Source organism: Macaca mulatta, chromosome 16, assembly GCF_049350105.2.
Source record: "Macaca mulatta isolate MMU2019108-1 chromosome 16, T2T-MMU8v2.0, whole genome shotgun sequence".
Lineage (NCBI taxonomy): Eukaryota > Metazoa > Chordata > Mammalia > Primates > Cercopithecidae > Macaca > Macaca mulatta.
This window is the reverse complement of record NC_133421.1, coordinates 84,367,169-84,388,077: the sequence shown is the minus strand read 5'-3', so window position 1 is coordinate 84,388,077 and position 20,909 is coordinate 84,367,169. Positions and strand designations below refer to the sequence as shown.

At 49.2% G+C, this 20,909-nt stretch overlaps 2 protein-coding genes and 1 long non-coding RNA gene across 12 annotated transcripts in view; 1 reads left to right on the top strand and 2 right to left on the bottom strand.

Annotated features, from left to right (window-relative positions):
* Window positions 1–20,909, bottom strand: part of RAB37 (RAB37, member RAS oncogene family) — a 273,228-nt gene that overhangs the window by 33,301 nt on the left and 219,018 nt on the right. The window lies entirely within an intron of this gene.
* Window positions 909–20,899, top strand: CD300LF (CD300 molecule like family member f). Of its 9 annotated transcripts, none has more exons than XM_077972696.1 (8): window positions 909–1,363; window positions 10,052–10,390; window positions 12,094–12,157; window positions 16,584–16,629; window positions 16,724–16,836; window positions 18,990–19,012; window positions 19,342–19,479; window positions 19,952–20,899. In XM_077972696.1, the coding sequence occupies exons 1-7, from the start codon at window positions 1,321–1,323 to the stop codon at window positions 19,449–19,451; spliced, it is 738 nt and encodes a 245-aa protein (XP_077828822.1). In that variant the 5' UTR covers window positions 909–1,320; the 3' UTR covers window positions 19,452–19,479; window positions 19,952–20,899. The 9 variants fall into 9 exon arrangements, with proteins under 9 accessions (XP_077828822.1, XP_077828823.1, XP_077828819.1 ...); XM_001092157.5 differs by lacking the exon at window positions 16,584–16,629 and having other exon boundaries at window positions 912–996; window positions 1,174–1,363; XM_002800589.4 differs by lacking the exon at window positions 16,584–16,629 and having other exon boundaries at window positions 914–996; window positions 1,174–1,363; window positions 12,049–12,157.
* Window positions 6,616–15,179, bottom strand: LOC144335928 (uncharacterized). Its single transcript, XR_013407221.1, has 2 exons — window positions 15,095–15,179; window positions 6,616–8,264 (listed from the first exon to the last, which is right to left on the bottom strand). It is a non-coding gene; the product is annotated as an uncharacterized LOC144335928 (long non-coding RNA).

Sequence of the window (20,909 nt, the reverse complement as noted above, 5' to 3'; positions counted from 1 at the left end):
GCCTAGGCTGGAGTGCAGTGGTGTGATCTTGGTTCACTGCAATCTCTGCCTCCTGGGTTCTAGTGATTCTCCTGCCTCAGCTTCCCGAGTCACTGGGATTACAGGTGTGTCCCACCATGCCCAGCTAATTGTATTTTTTAGTAGAGATGGGGTTTCACCATGTTAGCCAGGCTGGTCTCTAACTCCTAACTTGGAGTGATCTGCCTACCTTGGCCTCTCAAAGTGTTGGGATTACAGGCATGAGCCACCACACCTGGCCATTTGTGTGTGTGTGTGTGTGTGTGTGTGTGTGTGTGTGTAGATGAAGCCTTGCCACGTTGGCCAGGCTGGTCTTGAACTCCCAGCCTCAAGTGATCTTTCTGTCTCAGCCTCCTAAAGTGCAGAGATTACAGATGTGAGCCACCACACCTGGCCTTGTAGTCTAGGGTTGGATACCCAATCAGTCTCCTCATACCTGCCTTCCAACCTTTGGTCTGGAATCTCTCCTCTGGCTTTCTGACTTTGGCCCCAAGTGCCCCTCAATCCTCTTGAACTTCTGGCCTTCTGGGCTCCCAAGCATCTGGCTACACTTGAAGCTCCAGGTTTAGGACATTGTATCTATCAGCCGTGGCTCTCTGGTAGAGCCACGTGCCCCTGCCCCCAGCCAACCCACCAGGTTTGGAGGATTGGATAAGGGCTGGCCAGACCCAGTGGTCTATGTCTGCAGGTTTCCACGTGACAGAGGAGCCACCAAATTCTCTTCTTAGAGAACCCATGGGGCTGTGGACAGAGAGGTATTTCTCAGAAGCTTATGATCGCTATGACACCTTGCATTGCTAACTGTCTCGAAATTTCACAGTTTCCACCTCCTTCCTCTTTTTTTTTTTTTTTTGAGACAGAGTCTTGCTCTGTCGCCCAGGCTGGAGTGCAGTGACGTGGTCTTGGCTCACTGCAACCTCCATCTCCCAGGTTCAAGCGATTCTTCTGCCTCAGCCTCCTGAGTAGCTGGGACTACAGGTGTGTGCCACCACACCTGGCTAATTTTTGTAGTTTTAGTAGAGTTGGGATTTCACTATGTTGACCAGGCTGATCTTGAATTCCTTACCTTGTGATCCGCCCCCCTTGGCCTCCCAAAGTGCTGGGATTACAGGCCTGAGCCACCGTGCCCGACCAACCACCTCCTTCCTCTTTTAGTCTCATTTACCCATGGGAAGTGACTGAAGGAGGAAGTTCAAGGGCGAGAGTGAACGCCAGCAGAAGGCTGGGAGATGGAACACAGTCTGTAGCTTGTTCCTGCTGCCAGGCTCCACCGAGGGGAAGGGGGACCCATCTGAAGAGAAGATGCCCCTGCTGATGCTCTACCCCCTCCTTTTCTGGCTCTCAGGTGAGTGGGCCTGGGTCTGTCCTCTTGTGAGAAGCTTAGCCAGCAGGAGGAGGTGGCTGATAGAGGGAAGAAGGGACCCGGCCAGAAGGTGTTCTTAATGGCATGAGCCTTGTGCGTCTCCTCCACGTACCCACTCACCCAGCGTTTCTGTTGCCAAGGCAGGAATACAGGGCATTTCCTTCATAATGAAGCCAGTGTAAGGCAGAATTCCTGACCCCCAGGGGCTGATGGTGTGAAATGGACAGACCGTAGGCCCTGCTGGCCAGGGAAAAGCAGAGGAGGAACACAGGCTGCTCAGGAGAGCAGGCAAGTGCCTGATCCTGGACTGGGTGGTCCGTCACCTGCGTGGAGGTGTTCTGAGCAAGGGCAGGCGTCAAGGAAGAGGTGAGGCTGGAGGGCTCTGAAAGGAGGGAAGAGGGAGTTTGCTGGGCAGAGAGGGAGTGGTGGTTCTAGGCATTTGGGGCAGAAGGAAATAGTAGAAGTTGCTGAGGGACGGGAAAGGTTGAGAGGAGATAAGCCAGGCAGGGAAGTAGAGGAGAGGAGGGACAGAGATGTGGGCAGAGCCAGAGGGTGGGAGATACCTGAAGTTGGTGTGTAGAATTTTGATTAAAAATGAAAGGAGGCCAGGCAAGGAGGCTCATACCTGTAATCCCAGCACTTTGGGAGGCTGATTGCTTGAGCTCAGGGATTCTAGACCTGCTTGGGTAACACGGCGAAACTCTGTCTCTACAAAAAGTACAAAAGTTAGTCGGGCATGGTGGCATGCGCCTGTGGTCCCAGCTACTTGGGAGGCCGGAGGCTGGGGCATGAGGATCACTTGAGCCCAGGAGTTGGAGGCTGCAGTGAGCTGTAATCACACCACTGCCTTCCAGCCTGGGTGACAAAGCGAGACTCTGTCTCAAAAAAAGAAAGAAAGAAAGAAAGAAAACAAAAAAATAATTTCAAGAAGTGAGAAGTGATAAGTACTGTGAGGAAAACAGAACAAGATGATTTGTTACAGTGGGACCCAGGTGGGGGGATCTTTAAGTCAGGTGGGCTGAAACAACCCCCCTGAAGAGGGTCCCAGATGTCTGTCCGAGCCGAGACCTTGGAAAAAGAAGGAGGAGAAGGATCAGACACAGGATCGGGACCAGTTTTCCAGGCACAGGGAACAGCAGATACGAGGGCTCTTGTGTGGGAATGAGCTTGGCCTGGGCATGTCTGAGGAAGAGGGAGGTCAGCATGGCTTGGCCACATGCTTCGGAAGAGCCTGGTGGGGCAGATTGGAGAAAAGGTCTTGGGGAAGAAAGTGACTTGTCCAGGACAGCTAGACTGGTAAAGGCAGAGCAGGGAGTGGCTCATCGACACTTGACCCCAAGTCTCAGCGTGTAAGTGGAGAAGGCAGACTTTGGGTAAGATGTTATGAAATGCATTGGCACAGTGACCAGGACAGGTGTGGCTGCTTTTTTTCTGACATCTGGAAATGGGAGAATTTGGTAGCGAGCAGATGTGAGAGTCGTGTTGGGGGCAGGAGTGGTTTGGGACCTGTCTGAAGTGGGCAAAAAAGCCAGCAGACTGAGCTGTGGGCGCCAACACGGAGCCCAGATACCGCTCTGAGCCTTCGTGCATCAGCTCTTGCCAGCCTCTCCCGCAGAACTTCCACCTACAATTAGCAAGTGCGCTTACCCTGCTTACCTCTTCTAAATAATTCGTTGTTTTAAAACACCCAAGAAAAAAAATACCCATCAGGAAGTTCGTTTTCTGTGAGAAAAGAAGGTTTGTTTTTGTTTTTGTTTTTTTGAGTTGCGGTCTCAGTCTGTTGCCTATGCTGGAGTACGGTGGCATGATCATAGCTCACTGCAGCCTCAACTCCTGGGCTCAAGTGATCCTCCTGCCTCGGCCTCATGAGTTGCTCGGATTAAAGGCATAGGCCACCATACCTGGCAAGGAAGAGATTTTTTTTTTTTTTTGAGACAGACTCTCGCTCTGTCACCCAGGCTGGAGTGCAGTGGCGTGATCGCGGCTCACTGCAACTTCTGCCTCCTGGATTCAAGTGATTCTTCTGCCTCAGTCTCCCAGGTAGCTGGGATTACAGGTGTACCACCATGCCTGGCTAATTTTTTTTTTTTTTTTTTGTATTTTTAGTAGAGATGGGGTTTTACCATGTTGATCAGGCTGGTCTCGAACTCCTGACCTCAAGTGATCCACCCACCTTGGCCTCCCAAAGTGTCGGGATTACAGACATGAGCCACCGCACCTGGCCTCATTGTGCTTTTTTCCTACAAGTCTTTATTGTTTCTGTTAAAGTTATTCCTAGGAATTTAATACACTTTTATTGCTAATGTAAATGAGCACTTTTCTACTTTATTTTCCAATTATTTCTTACTGGTTTATAGGAAAGCCATTGATTTTTACATGTTTATAGTTTATTTAGCCACTGCATTAAATTCAATTATGAGTTACAATACTTTTTCATTTAAAATTTAAAAATTTTCTCTAACTTTTCATTTCCCTTTTGATAATTATAAATTTTATGTTTTTCCTTATCTTCCTATATTGATTAGAACTTCCTTGCCGGGCGCGGTGGCTCAAGCCTGTAATCCCAGCACTTTGGGAGGCTGAGACGGGTGGATCACGAGGTCAGGAGATCGAGACCATCCTGGCTAACACGGTGAAACCCCGTCTCTAATAAAAAATACAAAAAACTAGCCGGGCGAGGTGGTGGGCGCCTGTAGTCCCAGCTACTCGGGAGGCTGAGGCAGGAGAATGGCGTGAACCCGGGAGGCGGAGCTTGCAGTGAGCTGAGATCCGGCCACTGCACTCCAGCCTGGGCGACAGAGCAAGATTCCGTCTCAAAAAAAAAAAAAAAAAAAAAAAAGAACTTCCAGGCAGGGCGTGGTGGTTTACGCCTGTAATCCCAGCACTTTGGGAGGCTGAGGCAGGTGGATCACAAGGTCAGGAGATTGAACCATCCTGGCTATGGTGAAACCCCGTCTCTACCAAAAGTACAAAAAATTAGCCAGGCGTGGTGGCAGGTGCCTGTAGTCCCAGCTACTCAGGAGGCTGAGGCAGGAGAATGGCATGAACCCAGGAGGTGGAGCTTGCAGTGAGCTGAGATTGCACTACTGCACTCCAGCCTGGGCGACAGAGCGAGACTCCATCTCAAAAAAACAAACAAACAAAAAAGAACTTCTGGAATCATGTTATTATATATATTGGGAATTCATGTTTTGTTTATGATTTCAATAGGAATGCCTATAGTATTTCACTGTTAAGAATAATTTGGCTGGTGGTGCATGATGGTTCAAGCCTGTAATCCCAGCACTTTGTGAGTCTGAGGCAGGTGGAACGGTTGAGTCCAGGAGTTTGAGACCAGCCTGGACAACAAAGTGAGACCTTGTCTCTCCAAAAAAAAAAAGTAACCTGGTATGGTGGTGCATGCCTGTGGTCCCGTCGTCCCAGCTACAGAAGAGGTTATGGCAAGAGGATCACTTGAGCCCAGGAGGTTGAGGCTGCAGTGACCCATGTTCGTACCACTGCACTCCAGCCTGGGTGATGGGTGACAAAGCAAGACTCCATCTCAAAAAAAAAAAAAAAAAAAGAATAATTTGGCTCTTGGTTTATGGTGACCTAAAAGTCTTTTTAATTGTAGAAAATCAAATGTACAAAAAAGTGCATAAAACATCAATACCCATGTTAACAAATTATTATAAAGTACATATGAATGTCTCGCACTAAGTGTGGTGCTTGCTGAGGTTTTTGATAGACAATCTTTATCAGATAAAGGTAGTTCTCTCAGTTTGCTAAGAGTTTTTTGGCCGGGCGCGGTGGCTCAAGCCTGTAATCCCAGCACTTTGGGAGGCCGAGACGGGCGGATCGCGAGGTCAGGAGATCGAGACCATCCTGGCTAACACGGTGAAACCCCGTCTCTACTGAAAAATACGAAAAACTAGCCGGGCGAGGTGGCGGGCGCCTGTAGTCCCAGCTACTCGGGAGGCTGAGGCAGGAGAATGGCGTGAACCCGGGAGGCGGAGCTTGCAGTGAGCTGAGATCCAGTCACTGCACTCCAGCCTGGGCGGCAGAGCGAGACTCCGTCTCAAAAAAAAAAAAGAGTTTTTAAAAAATCATGAATGAGTGTCAATTCCTATCAGGTACTTCTCTGCATCTACTAAGATGATCACACGATTTTTCTCCTTGACTCTGTTAATACGGCGTATTACCCTTATTGATTTTTTTCTTTCTTTCTTTTTTTTTTTTATTTGAGACGGAGTCTTGCTCTGTCTCCAGGCTGGAGTGCAGTGGTGTGATCTTGGTTCACTGCAACCTCTGCCTCCTGGGTTCAAGCGATTCTCTTGCCTCACTCAGCCTCCCAAGTAGCTAGGACTACAGGGGCATGACACTACGCCCAGCTAATTTTACGTATTTTTAGTAGAGACGGGGTTTCACCATGTTAGCCAGGATGGTCTTGATCTCTTGGCCTCGTGATCTGCCCTCCTCAGACTCCCAAAGTGCTGGGATTGCAGGCGTGAGCCACCGTGCCTAGCCTCCTTATTGATTTTCTTTTTTCTTTTCTTTTCTTTTTTTTTTTGAGATGGAGTCTCTCTCTGTTGCCCAGGCTGGAGTGCAGTGGCACGATCTCAGCTCACCGCAAGCTCTACCTCCTGGGTTCACGCCATTCTCCTGCCTCAGCCTCCCGAGTAGCTGGGACTACAGGCACCTGCCACCAGGCCGGGCTAATTTTTTTTGTATTTTTAGTAGAGACGGCGTTTCACCGTGTTAGCCAGGATGGTCTGGATCTCCTGACCTATGATCTGCCCACCTCGGCTTCCCAAAGTGCTGGGATTACAGGCATGAGCCACCACGCCTGTCTCCTTATTGATTTTCTAATGTTAAAAACCATTTTGGGTGTTTGGCATAAACCCAACTTGGTGATAATGTTTCATCCTGTTTATGTATCACCAGATTCCGTATGCTGATTTTTTGTTTCAGGCTTTTGCATTTATGTTAATGAGTGATATTTGCCTACGATACTTTCTTGCTCTGCCCTTGTCAGGTTTGGCATCAAGATTATGTTAGTCTCGTGAAATGGATTTGGGATTTCGTCTTCTTTTTCTATGCTCTGCAAAATTATCTATAAAATTGACATTATTTCTTCCTTACGTGTTTGGTAAATATTTCCATTGAAGCTGTATAGGTCTGGAGTTTTATTTTGGCAGAAGTTTTAAACAAGGGATTTGACTTATTTAAATATAATAGCTGTGGAATTATTCAGGTTTTCTATTTCTTTTGTGCTGATTTTAGCATATGGTATTTTTTTTTCTTTTCTTTCTTTCTCTTTTTTCTTTTTTTTGAGATGGAGTCTTGTTCTGTTGCTCAGGCTGGAGTGCAGTGGTGCGATCTTGGCTCACTGCAACCTCCACCTCCTGGGTTCAAGCAATTCTCCTGCCTCAGCCTCCCAAGTATCTGGGGCTACAGGTGTGTGCCACCACGCCAGGCTAATTTTTGTATTTTTAGTAGAGACAGAGTTTCACCATGTTGGCCAGGCTGGTCTTGAACTCCTGACTTCAGTTGATCCACCTGCCTTGGCCTCTCACAGTGCCTGGCCTGTATAATTTTTTTCTAGGAATTTGTTTATTCCATCTAAAATTGTAAATTTATTGGCATAACATTGTTTAAATATCCTTTTATTATTATATCCTTTTATCTTATTCATGGTTTATTAACTTTTTAATAAGTGCAGGATATACAGTCACATACCCTTTTTAATTCTTTTTTTTTTCTTTTTCTGAGATGGAGTCTCGCTCTGTTGCCCAGGCTGGAGTGCAGTGGCACGATCTTGGCTCACTGCAACCTCTGCCTCCCAGGTTCAGGTGATTCTCAGGTGATTCTCCCGCCTCAGCCTCCCGAGTAGCTGGGATTACAGGTGCACGCCACCACGCCTGGTTAATTTTTGTATTTTTAGTAGAGACAGCATTTCACCATGTTGCCTAGGCTGGTCTCAAACTCCTGACTTCAGATGATCCACCCACCTTGGCCTCCCAAAGTGCTGGAATTACAGGTGTGAGTACTGTGCCTGACCCTCTTTTGGTTTTAGTTTGTATTTTTCTGGTGATTAGAGATGCTGAGTATTTAAAAATAGATCTGTTGCCCATTTATAGCTCTTCTTTTGAGAAATATCTGGTCAGATTCCTTGCCCAGTTTTTAATTAGATTATTTGTTTTCTTGTTATTGATTTGAGTTCCTTATGTATTTTGGATATTGGCTCTTCATCAGATGTATGTTTTGCAAATATTTTCTCTCGGTCTGTAGGCTGTTGCTTCATTCTCTTGATTGTTTCCTTTGCTGTGCAGAAGCTCTTTGGTTTTGTGAATCCCATTTGTCTAGTTTTGCTTTTGTTGCCCGTGCTTTTGGCGTCCTCTCCAAGACATCATTGCCCAGACCAATGTTGTGGAGCTTTTCCCTTAGGTTTTTTTCTGAGAGCTTTAAGTTTCAGGTCTTACATTTATGTCTTCTCTATTGTGAGTTGATTTTTGTATATGTTGTGAGATAAAGGTCCGGCTTCATTCTTCTGCATGTGGATCTCCAGTTTTCCCAGAACCATTTATTGAAGAGACTGTCCTTTCCCCATTGTGTGTTCTTGTCACAGAGCCCACTTCTTTCCCCAGGACCCAGGCTGGAGTGGAAGGAGGGCTGTGCCTTCCCATGGATCCTCTGCTCTCCAGTCCAGGCTGCCGTGGTCCTCACCCCTTCCCAGGGTCTCTCTGACACTGAGGCCCTATGTCTGCGGCATTTGTTGTTGTGCTTGAAGTGCTGGGTTTTTGTTTAGTTTAGTTTTGTTTAGTTTTATTTATTTATTATTTTTTTGAGACAGAGTTTTGCTCTTGTTGCCCAGGCTGGAATGCAATGGCGCCATCTTGGCTCACTACAACTTCCACCTCCTGGGTTCAAGCAATTCTCTTGCCTCAGCCTCCCGAGTAGCTGGGATTACAGGCATGCGCCACCCACGCTTGGCTAATTTTTGTATGTTTAGTAGAGACGGCGTTTCTCCATGTTGGTCAGGCTGGTCTCGAACTCCCAATCTCAGGTAATCTGCCTGCTTTCCAAAGTGCAGGGATTACAGGTGTGAGCCACCCAGCCGGGCCTTTTTTTTTTTTTTTAAGTAAAGAAATATTTCCCTGTATCTGGAATCTTTCAAAGGTGAGGATATGAGAGAAAGAACAAAAAGAACATATATATATATATATATATTTTTTTTTTTTTTCCTTTAAAAAATTTTTAAATTTTAGGTTCAAGGGGTATCTGTGCAGGTTTGGATATATTGCATGATGCTGAGGTTTGAGCCTCAATCAAACCTGTCACCCAGATAGTGAACACAGTACCCAATCGGTAGTTTTTTTCCAGTGCTTGCTCCCTTCCCTCCTCTGTTTTGTTCTTGCCTGCTTCCCTCCTCTGTCTGTTGTTCCCATCTTTATGTCCATGTGTAACCAATGTTTTGCTCCCACTTCTAAGTGAGGACATGTGATATTTGGTTTTCTGTTTCTGCGTTAATTCACTTAGGATAATGGCCTCCAGCCACATCCATGTTGCTGCAAAGGACATGATTTTGAAGGAAAACATATATTTTAAGAAAATGCAGGCCAGGTATTGTGGCTCCTGCCTGTAATCCCAGCACTTTGTGAGGCTAAGGTGGGTGGATCGCTTGAGCCCAGGAGTTCGAGACCAGCCTGGACAACATGGCAAAATCCTGTTTCTACTAAAACTACAAAAATTAGCCAGGCGTGGAGCCATGTGTCTGTAGTCCCAGCTACTCGGGAGGCTGAAGTGGGAGGATCAATTAAGCCTGGGAGGTGAAGGCTTCAGTGAGCCATAATTGAGCCATGACTGTGCCACTGCACTCCAGCCCGGGCGATACAGTGAGAGCCTGTCTCAAAAAAAAAAAAAAAAAAGAAAGAAAGCAAACACTGCTTTACTGTCTATAATACTTGCCTTTCTACAAGGTGATAGTAATCAGGAGAGTGTAGGATTGACAGAAAGGTAGGCAAATAGATCAGTGGAACAGAATGGGAAATCCATAAATTTGCAATTTGACAAAGGGGTCAAAGCAATTCATTGAAGAAAGTGGGATCTGTGTTGTATGGATCCCATAGCACATGGAGACCAGTTGCCGTTGCTGTTTTGGTCAACTTAAAAGGCATTCATCCAGGTTGGTTTATTCCAAAACCACTAGAAATCATTAGGACCACCGGGATAGCCTCTCCACAGCCATCTGATGTGGCTGCCTCAGCTCCACCTCATGAGGGTCATCAGTGCTAAGAGTCAAGGTAAGACCCTGTGGAAATGGGTTTTCTGGTATTTCCTCTCCACCAGACTGGTCTAACACAAAGATGGCTGCAAAAGGATATTCCTTGAAATATACAGATTACCTTGGCTGTAGGGTGGAGAGAGGGGTGAACTGCAGGAAGCTATTATTGCTTAGTGCCAATATTTTAATTTTTTGGGGGATCTGTTGTTGTGCTATTCAGTGATTTTCCTGGTGACTTTGACCCAGTGGAAAACTGAAGGACAAAAGTTTTGTCTGTGGAAGGTGTATTTCTTCCTTGACTGTTATTTAACCTGTGAAACTTTGGATTTGGGAACTATTCCCTAAACAGAAAGCTGTGGCCCTGCCCTTGGGGTAGAGGTGACAGCACATGAATTTGTGTTTTCCAGGCTACTCCATTGCCACTGACATCAGTGGTCCAATGACAGTGAATGGCCCGGAGCGGGGCTCGTTGATGGTGCAGTGTGTTTACAACTCAGGCTGGGAGACCTACTTGAAGTGGTGGTGTCGAGGAGCTACTTGGTATGGCTGCAAGATCCTTGTTAAAACCACTGGATCGGAGCAGGAGGTGAAGAGGGACCGGGTGTCCATCAAGGACAATCAGAAAAACCACACATTCACTGTGACCATGGAGGATCTCATGCAAACTGATGCTGACACTTACTGGTGTGGAATTGAGAGAACTGGAACTGACCTTGGGGTCACAGTTCAAGTGATCATTGACCCAGGTAAGAGGGAGTGTATATCTGTGTGTGTGTCTCTCAGGGCCTGCTCTGTCCCGGTCTCTGAGGTCCTACTCAAGTGACTTAATTGTCACTGAGTGATCTATCATTTGAGTCCTGATTCTCATAGAACCCTAACTGACCACCTGGGATTGGGGGAGCAGGGCCTCTTTTCAATGCCCCCATGGCTCCCAGGGCTCCCTCCACGATGGGAATTAAGACTTTCTTTCTTTTCTTTTTTTTTTTTTTTTGAGACGGAGTCTCGCTCTGTTCCCCAGGCTGGAGTGCAGTGGCCTGATCTCTGCTCACTGCAAGCTCCGCCTCCCGGGTTCACGCCATTCTCCTGCCTCAGTCTCCCAAATAGCTGGGACTACAGGCGCCCGCCACCTCGCCCGGCTAATTTTTTTTTTGTATTTTCAGTAGAGACGGGGTTTCACCGTGTTAGCCAGGATGGTCTCGATCTCCTGACCTCGTGATCCGCCCGCCTCAGCCTCCCAAAGTGCTGGGATTACAGGCGTGAGCCACCGCGCCCGGCCGGGAATCAAGACTTTCTAGGCACATTTTTTCACCTCTGCCCAGCTCAGTGCCTGAGGACAAGGTGATGGTCCCAGTTTCAGCCCATGGGCCAAAGGGATGCCTTCCCATGGTACCCAGTGACCCCAATCCTTGCCATTGCTTTTTGGAGACCTCTGGTGCCCAGGTGTGTCCTGCTTTTGGTGGAGTTCTGGGCTGGGGCTTCACAGCTGCTGTTGCCACCTCCCATTCCACATTTAACTTGGGGGAAAAAGAGGCTCAGCATAGTTGGGGTGCTGGCGTCTATTTCCCAAGTCCAGAAAGGTCTTCACAGTCAAACAGCTGCATTTCTGGTCCCTGACATCTCACCATGAGCCATTTGTGCATGTAGACTTAATGATGTTCTCTTCCTATTTCCTTCTAGAATGCAGACACTCCTGGGAGGGTCGGCTCAGGGTTCCCAGTGCCTTGGTTTGCATGCGTTTATTTGTTGGGCTTATTCTGCTGTCCCTCAGAAGATGAGCAGCACCAGCTCGAGGGCCCTTGTGGCATGGAGGGAGCACCACAGTCCTCAGGGCCCCATGCTGCACCTGGAGCCTCTGGGGCATGTTTTAGTTTGCAAAGTGCTGAACGTGCATTGTCTCAATGAGTCCTAACAATACCCCTCAGAAGGGGGCATCGCCATCACTGAAGCTTTGTAACTTGCCCAAAGTCAAGGTTCTTCCTGAATATTATGATTTCTTTCAGGGCTGGTCCTGATCTTTGATGTCACAAATCTAGGGTCACTGTGCAAGTTCCCACTCTGCTCCTGTTGTTGATGGATAAACAGGGCTGGGGTGGAGATTGGCCAAGGCGCTGTCCTAAGCAGCAGGGTTGCTCAAGTTCAGCTGATCTCCAGCTGCCCTTAGGCTCTTCCCAACCCCCTCTAACCCTCCCAGGGCCTGCTCAGCATCCTCCCTGGACCCTGCCCAGCCCCAGGAGCCTCTGGAGTCTCCTAGAAGCCAGGGAGACATGAGCAGTCCAGGCTGCAGCCCCTTCCCATAGTAGCAGTCCAGACCCCCGCCCAGGCTCAGAGCCGCGTGCAGGGCTGTGGGTGGGCTCATGGGCAGGGTCTTCTGTGATCTGGTCTATACACCAAGCATCACCTACAGCGTCAACTGCTGCCCCCACCACGTCTATCTCCACTACATTCACAGCACCAGTCACCCCGGAAGAAACCAGCAACTCCCCAACTCTGACTGGCCACCACTTGGACAAGAGGTAAACCAACTCTGGTTCCCCTGTGGACTACTTGGCCCAAACTCCTCCAATGGAGAACTCTTCGAAGTCCCAGTTTCCAGCCTGAGCTTTGTCTGGGACCTGCATGCTCCTTGGTGAGGATGAGGAAGCTGGGAGCCCTTCCCACTTGCTGTCAGACCACACGGTGTCCTTTCAGTCTCCACACATCCTTCATTCTGCAGCTCAGTGCTGTTTGTAGGTTCATTCATTCACCCCACTTTTACTGTGTTATAATAACTTCGACCTGGCTGCACCGTGCTGAGCTCAGGGGACCCAGACATGGACGGTCCCTGTGGAGCGCAGAGCTTAGTGTGGGCGACGGATGAGTTGGCAGTCAGTGAGGACGGTGTGGCTCATGTGAGTGGGCCATGGGGTCATGGAGCTGCAGGGATGGCTCTTGGGTCCAACTTCTGGGAGGACAAGGAAAGCAGGGCTTGGGGAAGTCCTGTTTCCCTTAATTTTCCTGTGATTACTGTTATGGCAAGAACAGTGATGCCGATAGTTTCTCACATCTCTGGAGCACCTGGCAGTTCACAAAAGGCTTTCCTGTGCCTTATTTTGTTTTCTTTGACCTTTCCTACCCACCTCATGTGGAAGAAGGGGCAGATATAAATGTTCCCATTCTACAGAAGAAGGAACCGAGCCTCAGTCCCTTCCTCAGTGACGAGTGGCACTGGCGCTTGGATGGAAGTCTCTGGGCTCTACACCATAGCTCGGGTCACGCCTCTTAGTGCCCTGGCCAACCACTTGCAGTCAGCTGGGCTTTCTAGAAGTGGAACGTCCCCTTTCATTTCCTCCTTTCACTTTCCCTGGCCCTCTTGACTTTGTTTTTAGGTCCACCAAGTGTCAAGGTCTCCTATTGCTGGGACCTTGCCACAAAATCCCTGTGTGAGGTCCCTGGTATTCTGACCACCCGAGATCCTTCTACTCCCCCTCTCCCATTGCCTTCTGTTTTTTTTCTTTTTTTTTTTTTAATTAAACTTTTTAAGGTTTTCTTTTTCTTTTTTCTTTTTAGACAGAGTCTTGCTTTGTAGCTCAGATGAGTGCATGGTGCCATCTTGGCTCACTGCAACCTCTGCCTCTCATATTCAAGCGATTCTCATGCCTCAGTCTCCTGAGTAACTCGGAGACTACAGTTGCCTGCCACCTCGCCCAGCTAATTGGTTTTTTTTAAGACTGATTCTCACTCTGTTGCCGAGGCTGGAATGCAGTAGTATGATCTCAGCTCACTGCAACCTCTGCCTCCCGGGTTCATGTGATTCTTGTGCCTCAGCTTCCCGAGTAGCTGGGACTACAGGTGTGAGCCACCATGCCCAGCCAATTTTTAGTAGCGATAGGGTTTTGCTATGTTGGCCAAGCTGGTCTCCAACTCCTGTCCTCAAGTGATATGCCCACCTTAGCCTCCCAAAGTGCTGAGATTACAAGCATGAGCCACCTCGCTTTGTCCCTATTTTTCTTTTTCCTAAGCAAATCAATACAGGATGCTCTCTGATTTGAAAGTTTATTTTCTATCAAACTGCTTCAAATAAGTAATAGTTAAGATTTTTTAAAAAATTATTTTATGAATTGAAGCCATATGTAAGTACCCAATTAGGGCCTTTGATTAGCATGACATGGTTTATTCACTCATTTATTGAACACATAACTCTTGAGCACTCACTCTAGCCTGTCACTGTTTAAGGGAATTAAAAATGGTACAAGAATGGACCAAATAATCAAAATGCCTGCCCTCGAGGTACTTACAATCTAGAGCTAATTAGTGTAACCACATAGGGTTGACACAATTAATTGATTGATGAATTTCTTCTTCAAATTTCTGCACATCCAGTGATGAATGAGACAGTCCTTGTATTAGTTTGCTTGGGTTGCCCCTAACAAAATACCACAGAATGGGGGCTTAAATCACAAACATTTATTTTCTCACAATTCTGGAGGCTAAAAGTCTGAGATCAAGGTGTCCACGAGGTTGGTTTCTTCTGAGCCCTCTCAGCTTGTAGATGGCTGTCTTCTTCCGATGTCTTCACATGATCGTCCCTCTGCGCGTGTCTGTGTCCTGATCTCTTCTAATGACACCAGTCATAATGGATTAGGGCCCACCTCAGTGACCTCATTTAACCTCAATCACCTCTTTAAGGATCCTGTTTTCAAATACAATCACATTCTGAGATACTAGAGGGTGGGACTTCAACATATGGATTGGGGTTGGGGGTGGTGGTGTACAATCCAGCCCAGCCCACAACAGTTTTCTTTTGTCGTTGTTTGTTTGTTTTGAGATGGAGTCTCACTTTGTCACCCATGCTGGAGTGCAGTGTCAGGATCTCGGCTCACTGCAACCTCTGCCTCCTGGGTTCAAGCGATTCTCCTGCCTCAGCCTCCCAAGCAGCTGGGAGTAGCTGGGATTATAGATGCGCACCACCATGCCCGGCTAATATTTTGTATTATTAGTAGAGACGGGGTTTTGCCATGTTGGCCAGGCTGGTCTCGAACTCCCGGCCTCATGTGATCTGCCCGCCTCGGCCTCCCAAAGTGCTGGGAATACAGGTGTGAGCCACTGCACGTGGTCGAGAGAGTGATTCTTGAGCAAAGACTGGAAGAGGTGAGAGAGTGAGCCAAGCAGAGCTCTAGAGGGAGTATGTTCCTGGAGAAAAATGCTACTGGAATAAGGTCCTTAAGGTGGGGGTGTGCCTGGAGTATTTGAGGAGCAGCAGGAAGTGAGGCTGGAGCGAAGCAGGCAGGGGTGAGACGTAGGCAGGAGTGGAGGCCATTGTCAGCCCTGGCCATTTTCATGGACTGAAATGGGGCTGTTACTGGATTTATTTATTTAATTTAATTTAATTTATTTATTTGTTTATTTGTTTTTTGAGACACGGTCTTGCTCTGTCGACCAGGCTGGAGTGCAGTGGCATGATCTCAGCTCACTGCAACCTCCGCCTCCTGGGTTCAAGCAATTCTCCCACCTCAGCCTCCCAAGTAGCTGGGACTACAGACGCATGCCACCCCACCCGGATAATTTTTGTATTTTTTGGTAGAGACGGAGTTTCACTATGTTGGTCAGGCTGGTCTCGAACTCCTGACCTCAAGTGATCTGCCTACTTCAGCCTTCTAAGGTGCTGGGATTACAGGTATGAGCCACCGTGCCTGGCCTGTTGCAGAATTTTGAGCAAGGGAGGGGCGTGTGCTGACATTGGGTTCACAGGCTCCTCCGGCTGCTGTGGCGATGATCCACTACAGTAGGGCCTGTCAGTGTCCTGTGGCTGCCGTTACGAGTGGCTCAAAGCAAAATAAATACGTTCTCACAGCTAAGGAGGCCAGGAATTGGAAATTAAGGTGTCGCCAGGGTCATTTCCGCCCTGGGGCTCAAAGGGAGCGTCTGTCTTATGCCTCTGTTCCAGCTGCTGGTGGGCGCCTGCGATCCTCCGGGCTTGTGGTGGCATCACTCTGATCCCTGTCTCTGTCATCTCATGGTCTTCTTCCTGTGTGTTTATGTGTCCAAATTTCCCTCTTGTAAGGACACCAGTCGCTGGATCAGGGCCCATGCTAATCAAGTATGACCTCATCTTAACTTGATTACATCCACAAATAGGTCACATTCACGGGTCTGAGTGGATGTGAATTTGGAGGGGAAGAGGACGCTATTCAACCCAGTAGAGAGGGCAGGTGTAGAAGCAGGAGGTGTTTCAGGAGTCTGCTGCCCTACACTTTCTGTTAGGCTTCTAGACACATTAAAACCACTCATGGAACCCCTTTCTCTTTTTAAAAACTATCTTTTGTTAAGGCCGGACGCCACGGCTCACGGCTGTAATTCCAGCACTTTGGGAGGCCGAGGCGGGTGGATCACTTGAGGTCAGGAGTTCGAGACCAGCCTGGTCTACATGGTGAAATCCTGTCTCTACTAACAATACAAAAATTAGCTAGGCATGGTGGTGGGCACCTGTAATCCCAGCTTCTTGGGAGGCTGAGGCAGGAGAATCTCTTGAACCTGGGAGGTGGAAGTTGCAGTGAGCTGAGATCGTGCCACTGCACTTCAGCCTGGGTGACAGAGTGAGACTCTGTCTCAAAAACAAACAAAAAATAAAAACAACTATCTTTTGCTAAAATTCTTAAATTTTTAAACTTTTGTTTTAGCTTTAGGGGTACATGTACAGGTTTGTTATATAGATAAACTGCATGTCACTGGGATTTTGTGTACAGGTTTGTTATGTAGGTAAACTGCATGTCACTGGGATTTTGTGTATAGATTATTTTGTCACCCAGGTAATAGGTATAGTATCCAACAGGTAGTTTGTAGTTTTTTGATTCTCTCCTTCCTCTCATCTTCCATCCTCAAGTAGGCCCTGGTGTCTCTTGTTCCGTTCCCTTCTTTGTGTCTGTGTGTACTCATTGTAAACCCATCTTTGAGGGTCCCCAGGAGTGAGGGTTCCTGGGCTGCAAACTACAGGCCTGCAGCTCATCAGGTGTGCGGCCCTCCCCTGCTACTGGGTGGGAGGGATTGGGCTGAGTGGCAGACAGTGAGCCTGGGGTGCAGGGGACACTTGCCATTGTTTCTAGGCACAACCTCCTGAAGCTCAGCGTCCTCCTGCCCCTCATCTTCACCATATTGCTGCTGCTTTTGGTGGCTGCCTCGCTCTTGGCTTGGAGGATAATGAAGTGCCAGCAGAAAGGTGAGAGGACCTGGGTGAGGCTGGGCTGAGACTGGGCCGGGTGGCTGGGGGTGTGGCCAATGGCCAGCATTGGCATCTGGGAGCTATCTGGTCCAAGCGAATTACCCGCACAATCTGGAAAGGGTGCTGTCCCAAAGGCCCTCGGCAGCTGGCAGTGCGAGGCGGCTGGGGGGCACTCTGGAGCTTGTAGGGGAGCCCCAGGAGGTTTTGGCATTTGCCGCCTGCCCTGCATCTCTGTCCTTCCCCTTCTCTTCTCTCTGATCCACCTCCCTCTCTCTTTCCTGGATTGGCTCTTGGTGGCAGAAGTGTCGATGGTCTTAGGTGGGTGGTCCAGTCTGGGGTGTCTAGACTAGATGCTAGAGTTGGGTCTGTGTGGTTGTCAAGGAGGTACTGAGCTGACATGGAATGGGGAGGGAGAAACAGACACAAACACACCAGTGCATGCACACACACATGCCCGATCACGGGCACGCACACTGCATGGATCCCACAGTGCGTGTGCACTCCTCACATTACATGCGCGCGCACACACACACTGCCCTCCAAGTCTGATCAGGAAATTGGAATGGCCTTTCCTCCTGTCCCTCCCCTGCCCACTGGACTTTCCCAGTGTGAACTTGCCCTGTGTGCACTTGCCCTTCAGGGAGGAACCTCTTGGCGCAGGAGCCTGCACTCACAGATCATGAGGCCTGGCCTCAGCTAAACCCTTTTGTGTCTGGCTTCACTTCCACATTCTCACACAATTGTACCTCTTTCCCTTCTAGAACAGCTGGGTCCTGGCTCTCATGGGGTTCTCTCCAACACTTCTCCCTCCCCACAGCCTGGGAAATCTTTCGCCTGGGAAGAGGGGAGCCTGACTCTCTGTTAGTTAGTTTGTTTTCTGTGACACTTTTTAAAAATTAGAGCCTGACTCTTATTCATCACTTTTTCTCCCATGACCTAAGGTCTAAGTGCTTTCTGTGTTCTTCAGCATCTAGACTTTTGAAACCAGGGGAAAACCCCCCACTTCTTTGTTGTCCCTAGAGCAGGGATGTGGGGGCGGTGGCCCAGGAGGGGAGAAAGAAGACAGTGACCAGCAACCACTTGAAAATCGATCCCAGTGGAAAAACAATCCAATCCAATCGCCGGATGCAGTGGCTCAGGCCTATAATCTCAGCACTTAGGGAGGCCGAGGCGGGTGGATCACTTGAGATCAGGAGTTAGAGACCAGCCTGGCCAACGTGGTGAAACTCCTTCTCTACTAAAAATACAAAAAATTGGCCAGATGTGGTGGCATGCGCCTGTAGTTCCAGCTACTCGTGAGGCTCAGGCAGGAGAATCACTTGAACCCAGAAGGTGGAGGTTGCAGTGAGCCAAGATCGTGCCATTGCACTCCAGCATGGGCGACAAGAGAGAAACTCCATCTCAAAACCAAACCACACCAAACCAAACCAAACCAAACCAAACCAAACCAAACCAAACCAAACAAAATCCGTCCCTACTGTGCAGACCCAGCTCATACATTCTACTTGGGGGTTGGGGGGCAGCTTGGTGCAAGCCTGTCTCTGCAGACAACTTTTACTGATGGAACACCACCTGCCCAGCACAGCCAAGCACCCAGGTTGTAAGGAAGGGACAGGCCCGGCCATCCTGCAGCTTACAGCCCACCTGAGGACTAACTAGAATTCAGTGGGATAAAGATGATGAGACAGACATAAAGCACATGCCTCCTCGGGGGCCCGGGAGGGGGATTAGACAGCCTGGGTAGCTGCGGAAGGCAGGCATGACTTTGAATTGACCCCTGAAGGATGAATCGGGTAGAGAGACATGGTGGAATTCCAGGCCAAGTCGGGATTCTGCAGAAGCAAACTCACTCCCTGGGGACCGATGACTGGCAGGGCCACCTGATCAGCTGAGTGCACAGTTCTATGATGTGGGGAGCAGGGGGCTGGGATGTCCTTCTTTTTCAGGTGGAGAAGGGAAAGGTCAGAGAGGTGACGTGACCAGTGTCACAGAGTGTGTCATCTGAGGAGTCAGAATTAGAACCAGGTCCCTGTCTTTGAGCCTGGACCTTATTCACCTCTTTTCTTCCATATTTCTCTTGGCTAGACCTGGGGGTTCTTGTGAGTCTGGGGAATGGGCTTTCTAATTGTTCATTGTTGTTTGTCTTTTAGCGGCTGGGATGTCCCCAGAGCAGGTAAGATACTCCCCAAGGTTGGACCAGAGAGACCAGGCAGCTTCTTTCCCCTTCCTCATTTTCCATCTCCCAGAAGGTCCAAAATATCAGATAAGTCCTGTGCCAAAGTATCCCGTCCTCATGGCCCCCTGCAGGGTCTGGGGGCTGAGGGCCTGGAAGCAGCCAGGGGGACGAGGGCTGAGGGGTACGGGAGCCTGAGAAGTGGGGACACAGAAGGAACTGGGAGAGGGGCACCCAGGGAAGTAGAGAGCCTCTTGTCCCACCACGGAAAAGGAACCTGTGTCCACAGAGAGATCTTGTGACTCCCCAGCCTGTGTTCCCTGTCCCAGGTACCGCAGCCCCTGGAGGGCGACCTCTGCTATGCAGACCTGACCCAGCAGCTGACCAGAACCTCCCCACAAAAGGCTACCACGAAGCTCTCCTTCTCTGCCCAGGCTGACCAGGTGGAAGTGGAATATGTCGCCATGGTGCGTCCTCCGTGGGGGCTGCTGTGAGGCTGGGGTAGGGGGGCACAGGCCTGCTGTTGTGCCCCATTGGAGGGTGGGCTTTCTCCCGCTCACGTGGGCATAGAAGAGGTGGGTGTGGGGCAAAGACATAGTCACTGCAGGACTCGCCTAGGAGCTCCCCCAGGCAAGTCGGCCCCAGGGACCCAGGGACTGGCTAAACGTGGTCCCCACGCTGGGCAGCAGAGTCCCAGACAGGCCGAATGACTTGGGATTCCACAGGAAATGTGCTGCCCTGGTGCAGCATTAGGGGACAATCTGTTCTGTTGTGGTTGAAGCTCAGGGTGCTTGGCAGAGTCGGGGGGAAGCTGGAGGGCTTGAGAGGGATCAGAAGCCCTGAAAGGTCCACCCCCACTAGCCTCCTCCAACGGCTCCTCTGCCCCGTGACTGTCACTTCCTGCTGTCCTCTCTGACCTGGCGCCCACCTTTGCTGCAGGCTCCCTTCCCGAAGGAGGACATTTCCTATGCATCTCTGACCTTGGCTGCTGAGGATCAGGAGCCAACCTACTGCAACATGGGCCCCCTCAGTAGCCACATCCCCAGTGGAGGCCCTGAGGATCCCACGGAATACAGCATCATTAGGAGGCCTTAGCCTGCACTCCAGGATCCTTCTTGGACCCCAGGCTGTGAGCACACTCCTGCCTCATCGACCATCTGTGCCCTGCTCCCCTCATCAGGACCAACCCCGGGGACTTGTGCCTCGCCTGATCAGCCAGCATTGCCCCCAGCTCTGGCCTGGACTTGGGGCCAAGTCTCAGGGGGTTTCTAGGAGTTGGGGTTCTCTAAACATCCCCTCCTCTCCTACATAACTGAGGAGGGGACTAGGGATATGCTCTGGGGCTTTCATGGGAATGATAAAGATGATAATGATAAAAATATTATCATTATTTTATCATTATTATTGTAAAGTATCATTATCATAATACAATGAACCTTTATTTATTGCCTACCACATGTCATGGGCTGAATAATGGCCCCCAAAGATATCTGTGTCCTAATCCTTAGAACCTGTGACTGCTACCTTCTGTGGCAGAAAGGGACAGTGCAGATGTATGTAAGTTAAAGACTTTGAGATAGGAAGGTTATTCTTGCTGATTCGGGTGGGCCCAAAATATCACCACAAGGGTCCTCATAAGAAGGAGGCCAGAAGGTCAAAGAGGAAGAGACAATGTGATGACGGAAGTGGACGTGGGTGTGATGTGAGCAGGGGCTACGAATGCTGCAGCCTTCAGAAAAGGCAAGGAACGGATTCCCCCGCCTGGAGCCTCCAAAAGAAACCAGCCCTGCCCATGCCTTGACTTGAGCCCAGTGAAACCGATCTTGAGCTTCTGGCCTCCAGAATTGCAGGAGAATAAATTTGTGTTGTTTTTAATAAGCCACGAAATTGGTGCTAA

What these genes read in the sequence shown, in the direction of transcription:
- CD300LF (XM_002800589.4), top strand. Translation starts at nt 1,321, where the DNA reads ATGCCCCTGCTGATGCTCTACCCCCTCCTTTTCTGGCTCTCAG. An exon ending in GGCCACCACTTGGACAAGAG is followed by an intron (nt 12,158 to 16,723) that starts GTAAACCAACTC and finishes CATTGTTTCTAG; the next exon opens with GCACAACCTCCTGAAGCTCA. An exon ending in CTGGGATGTCCCCAGAGCAG is followed by an intron (nt 19,013 to 19,341) that starts GTAAGATACTCC and finishes TCCCTGTCCCAG; the next exon opens with GTACCGCAGCCCCTGGAGGG.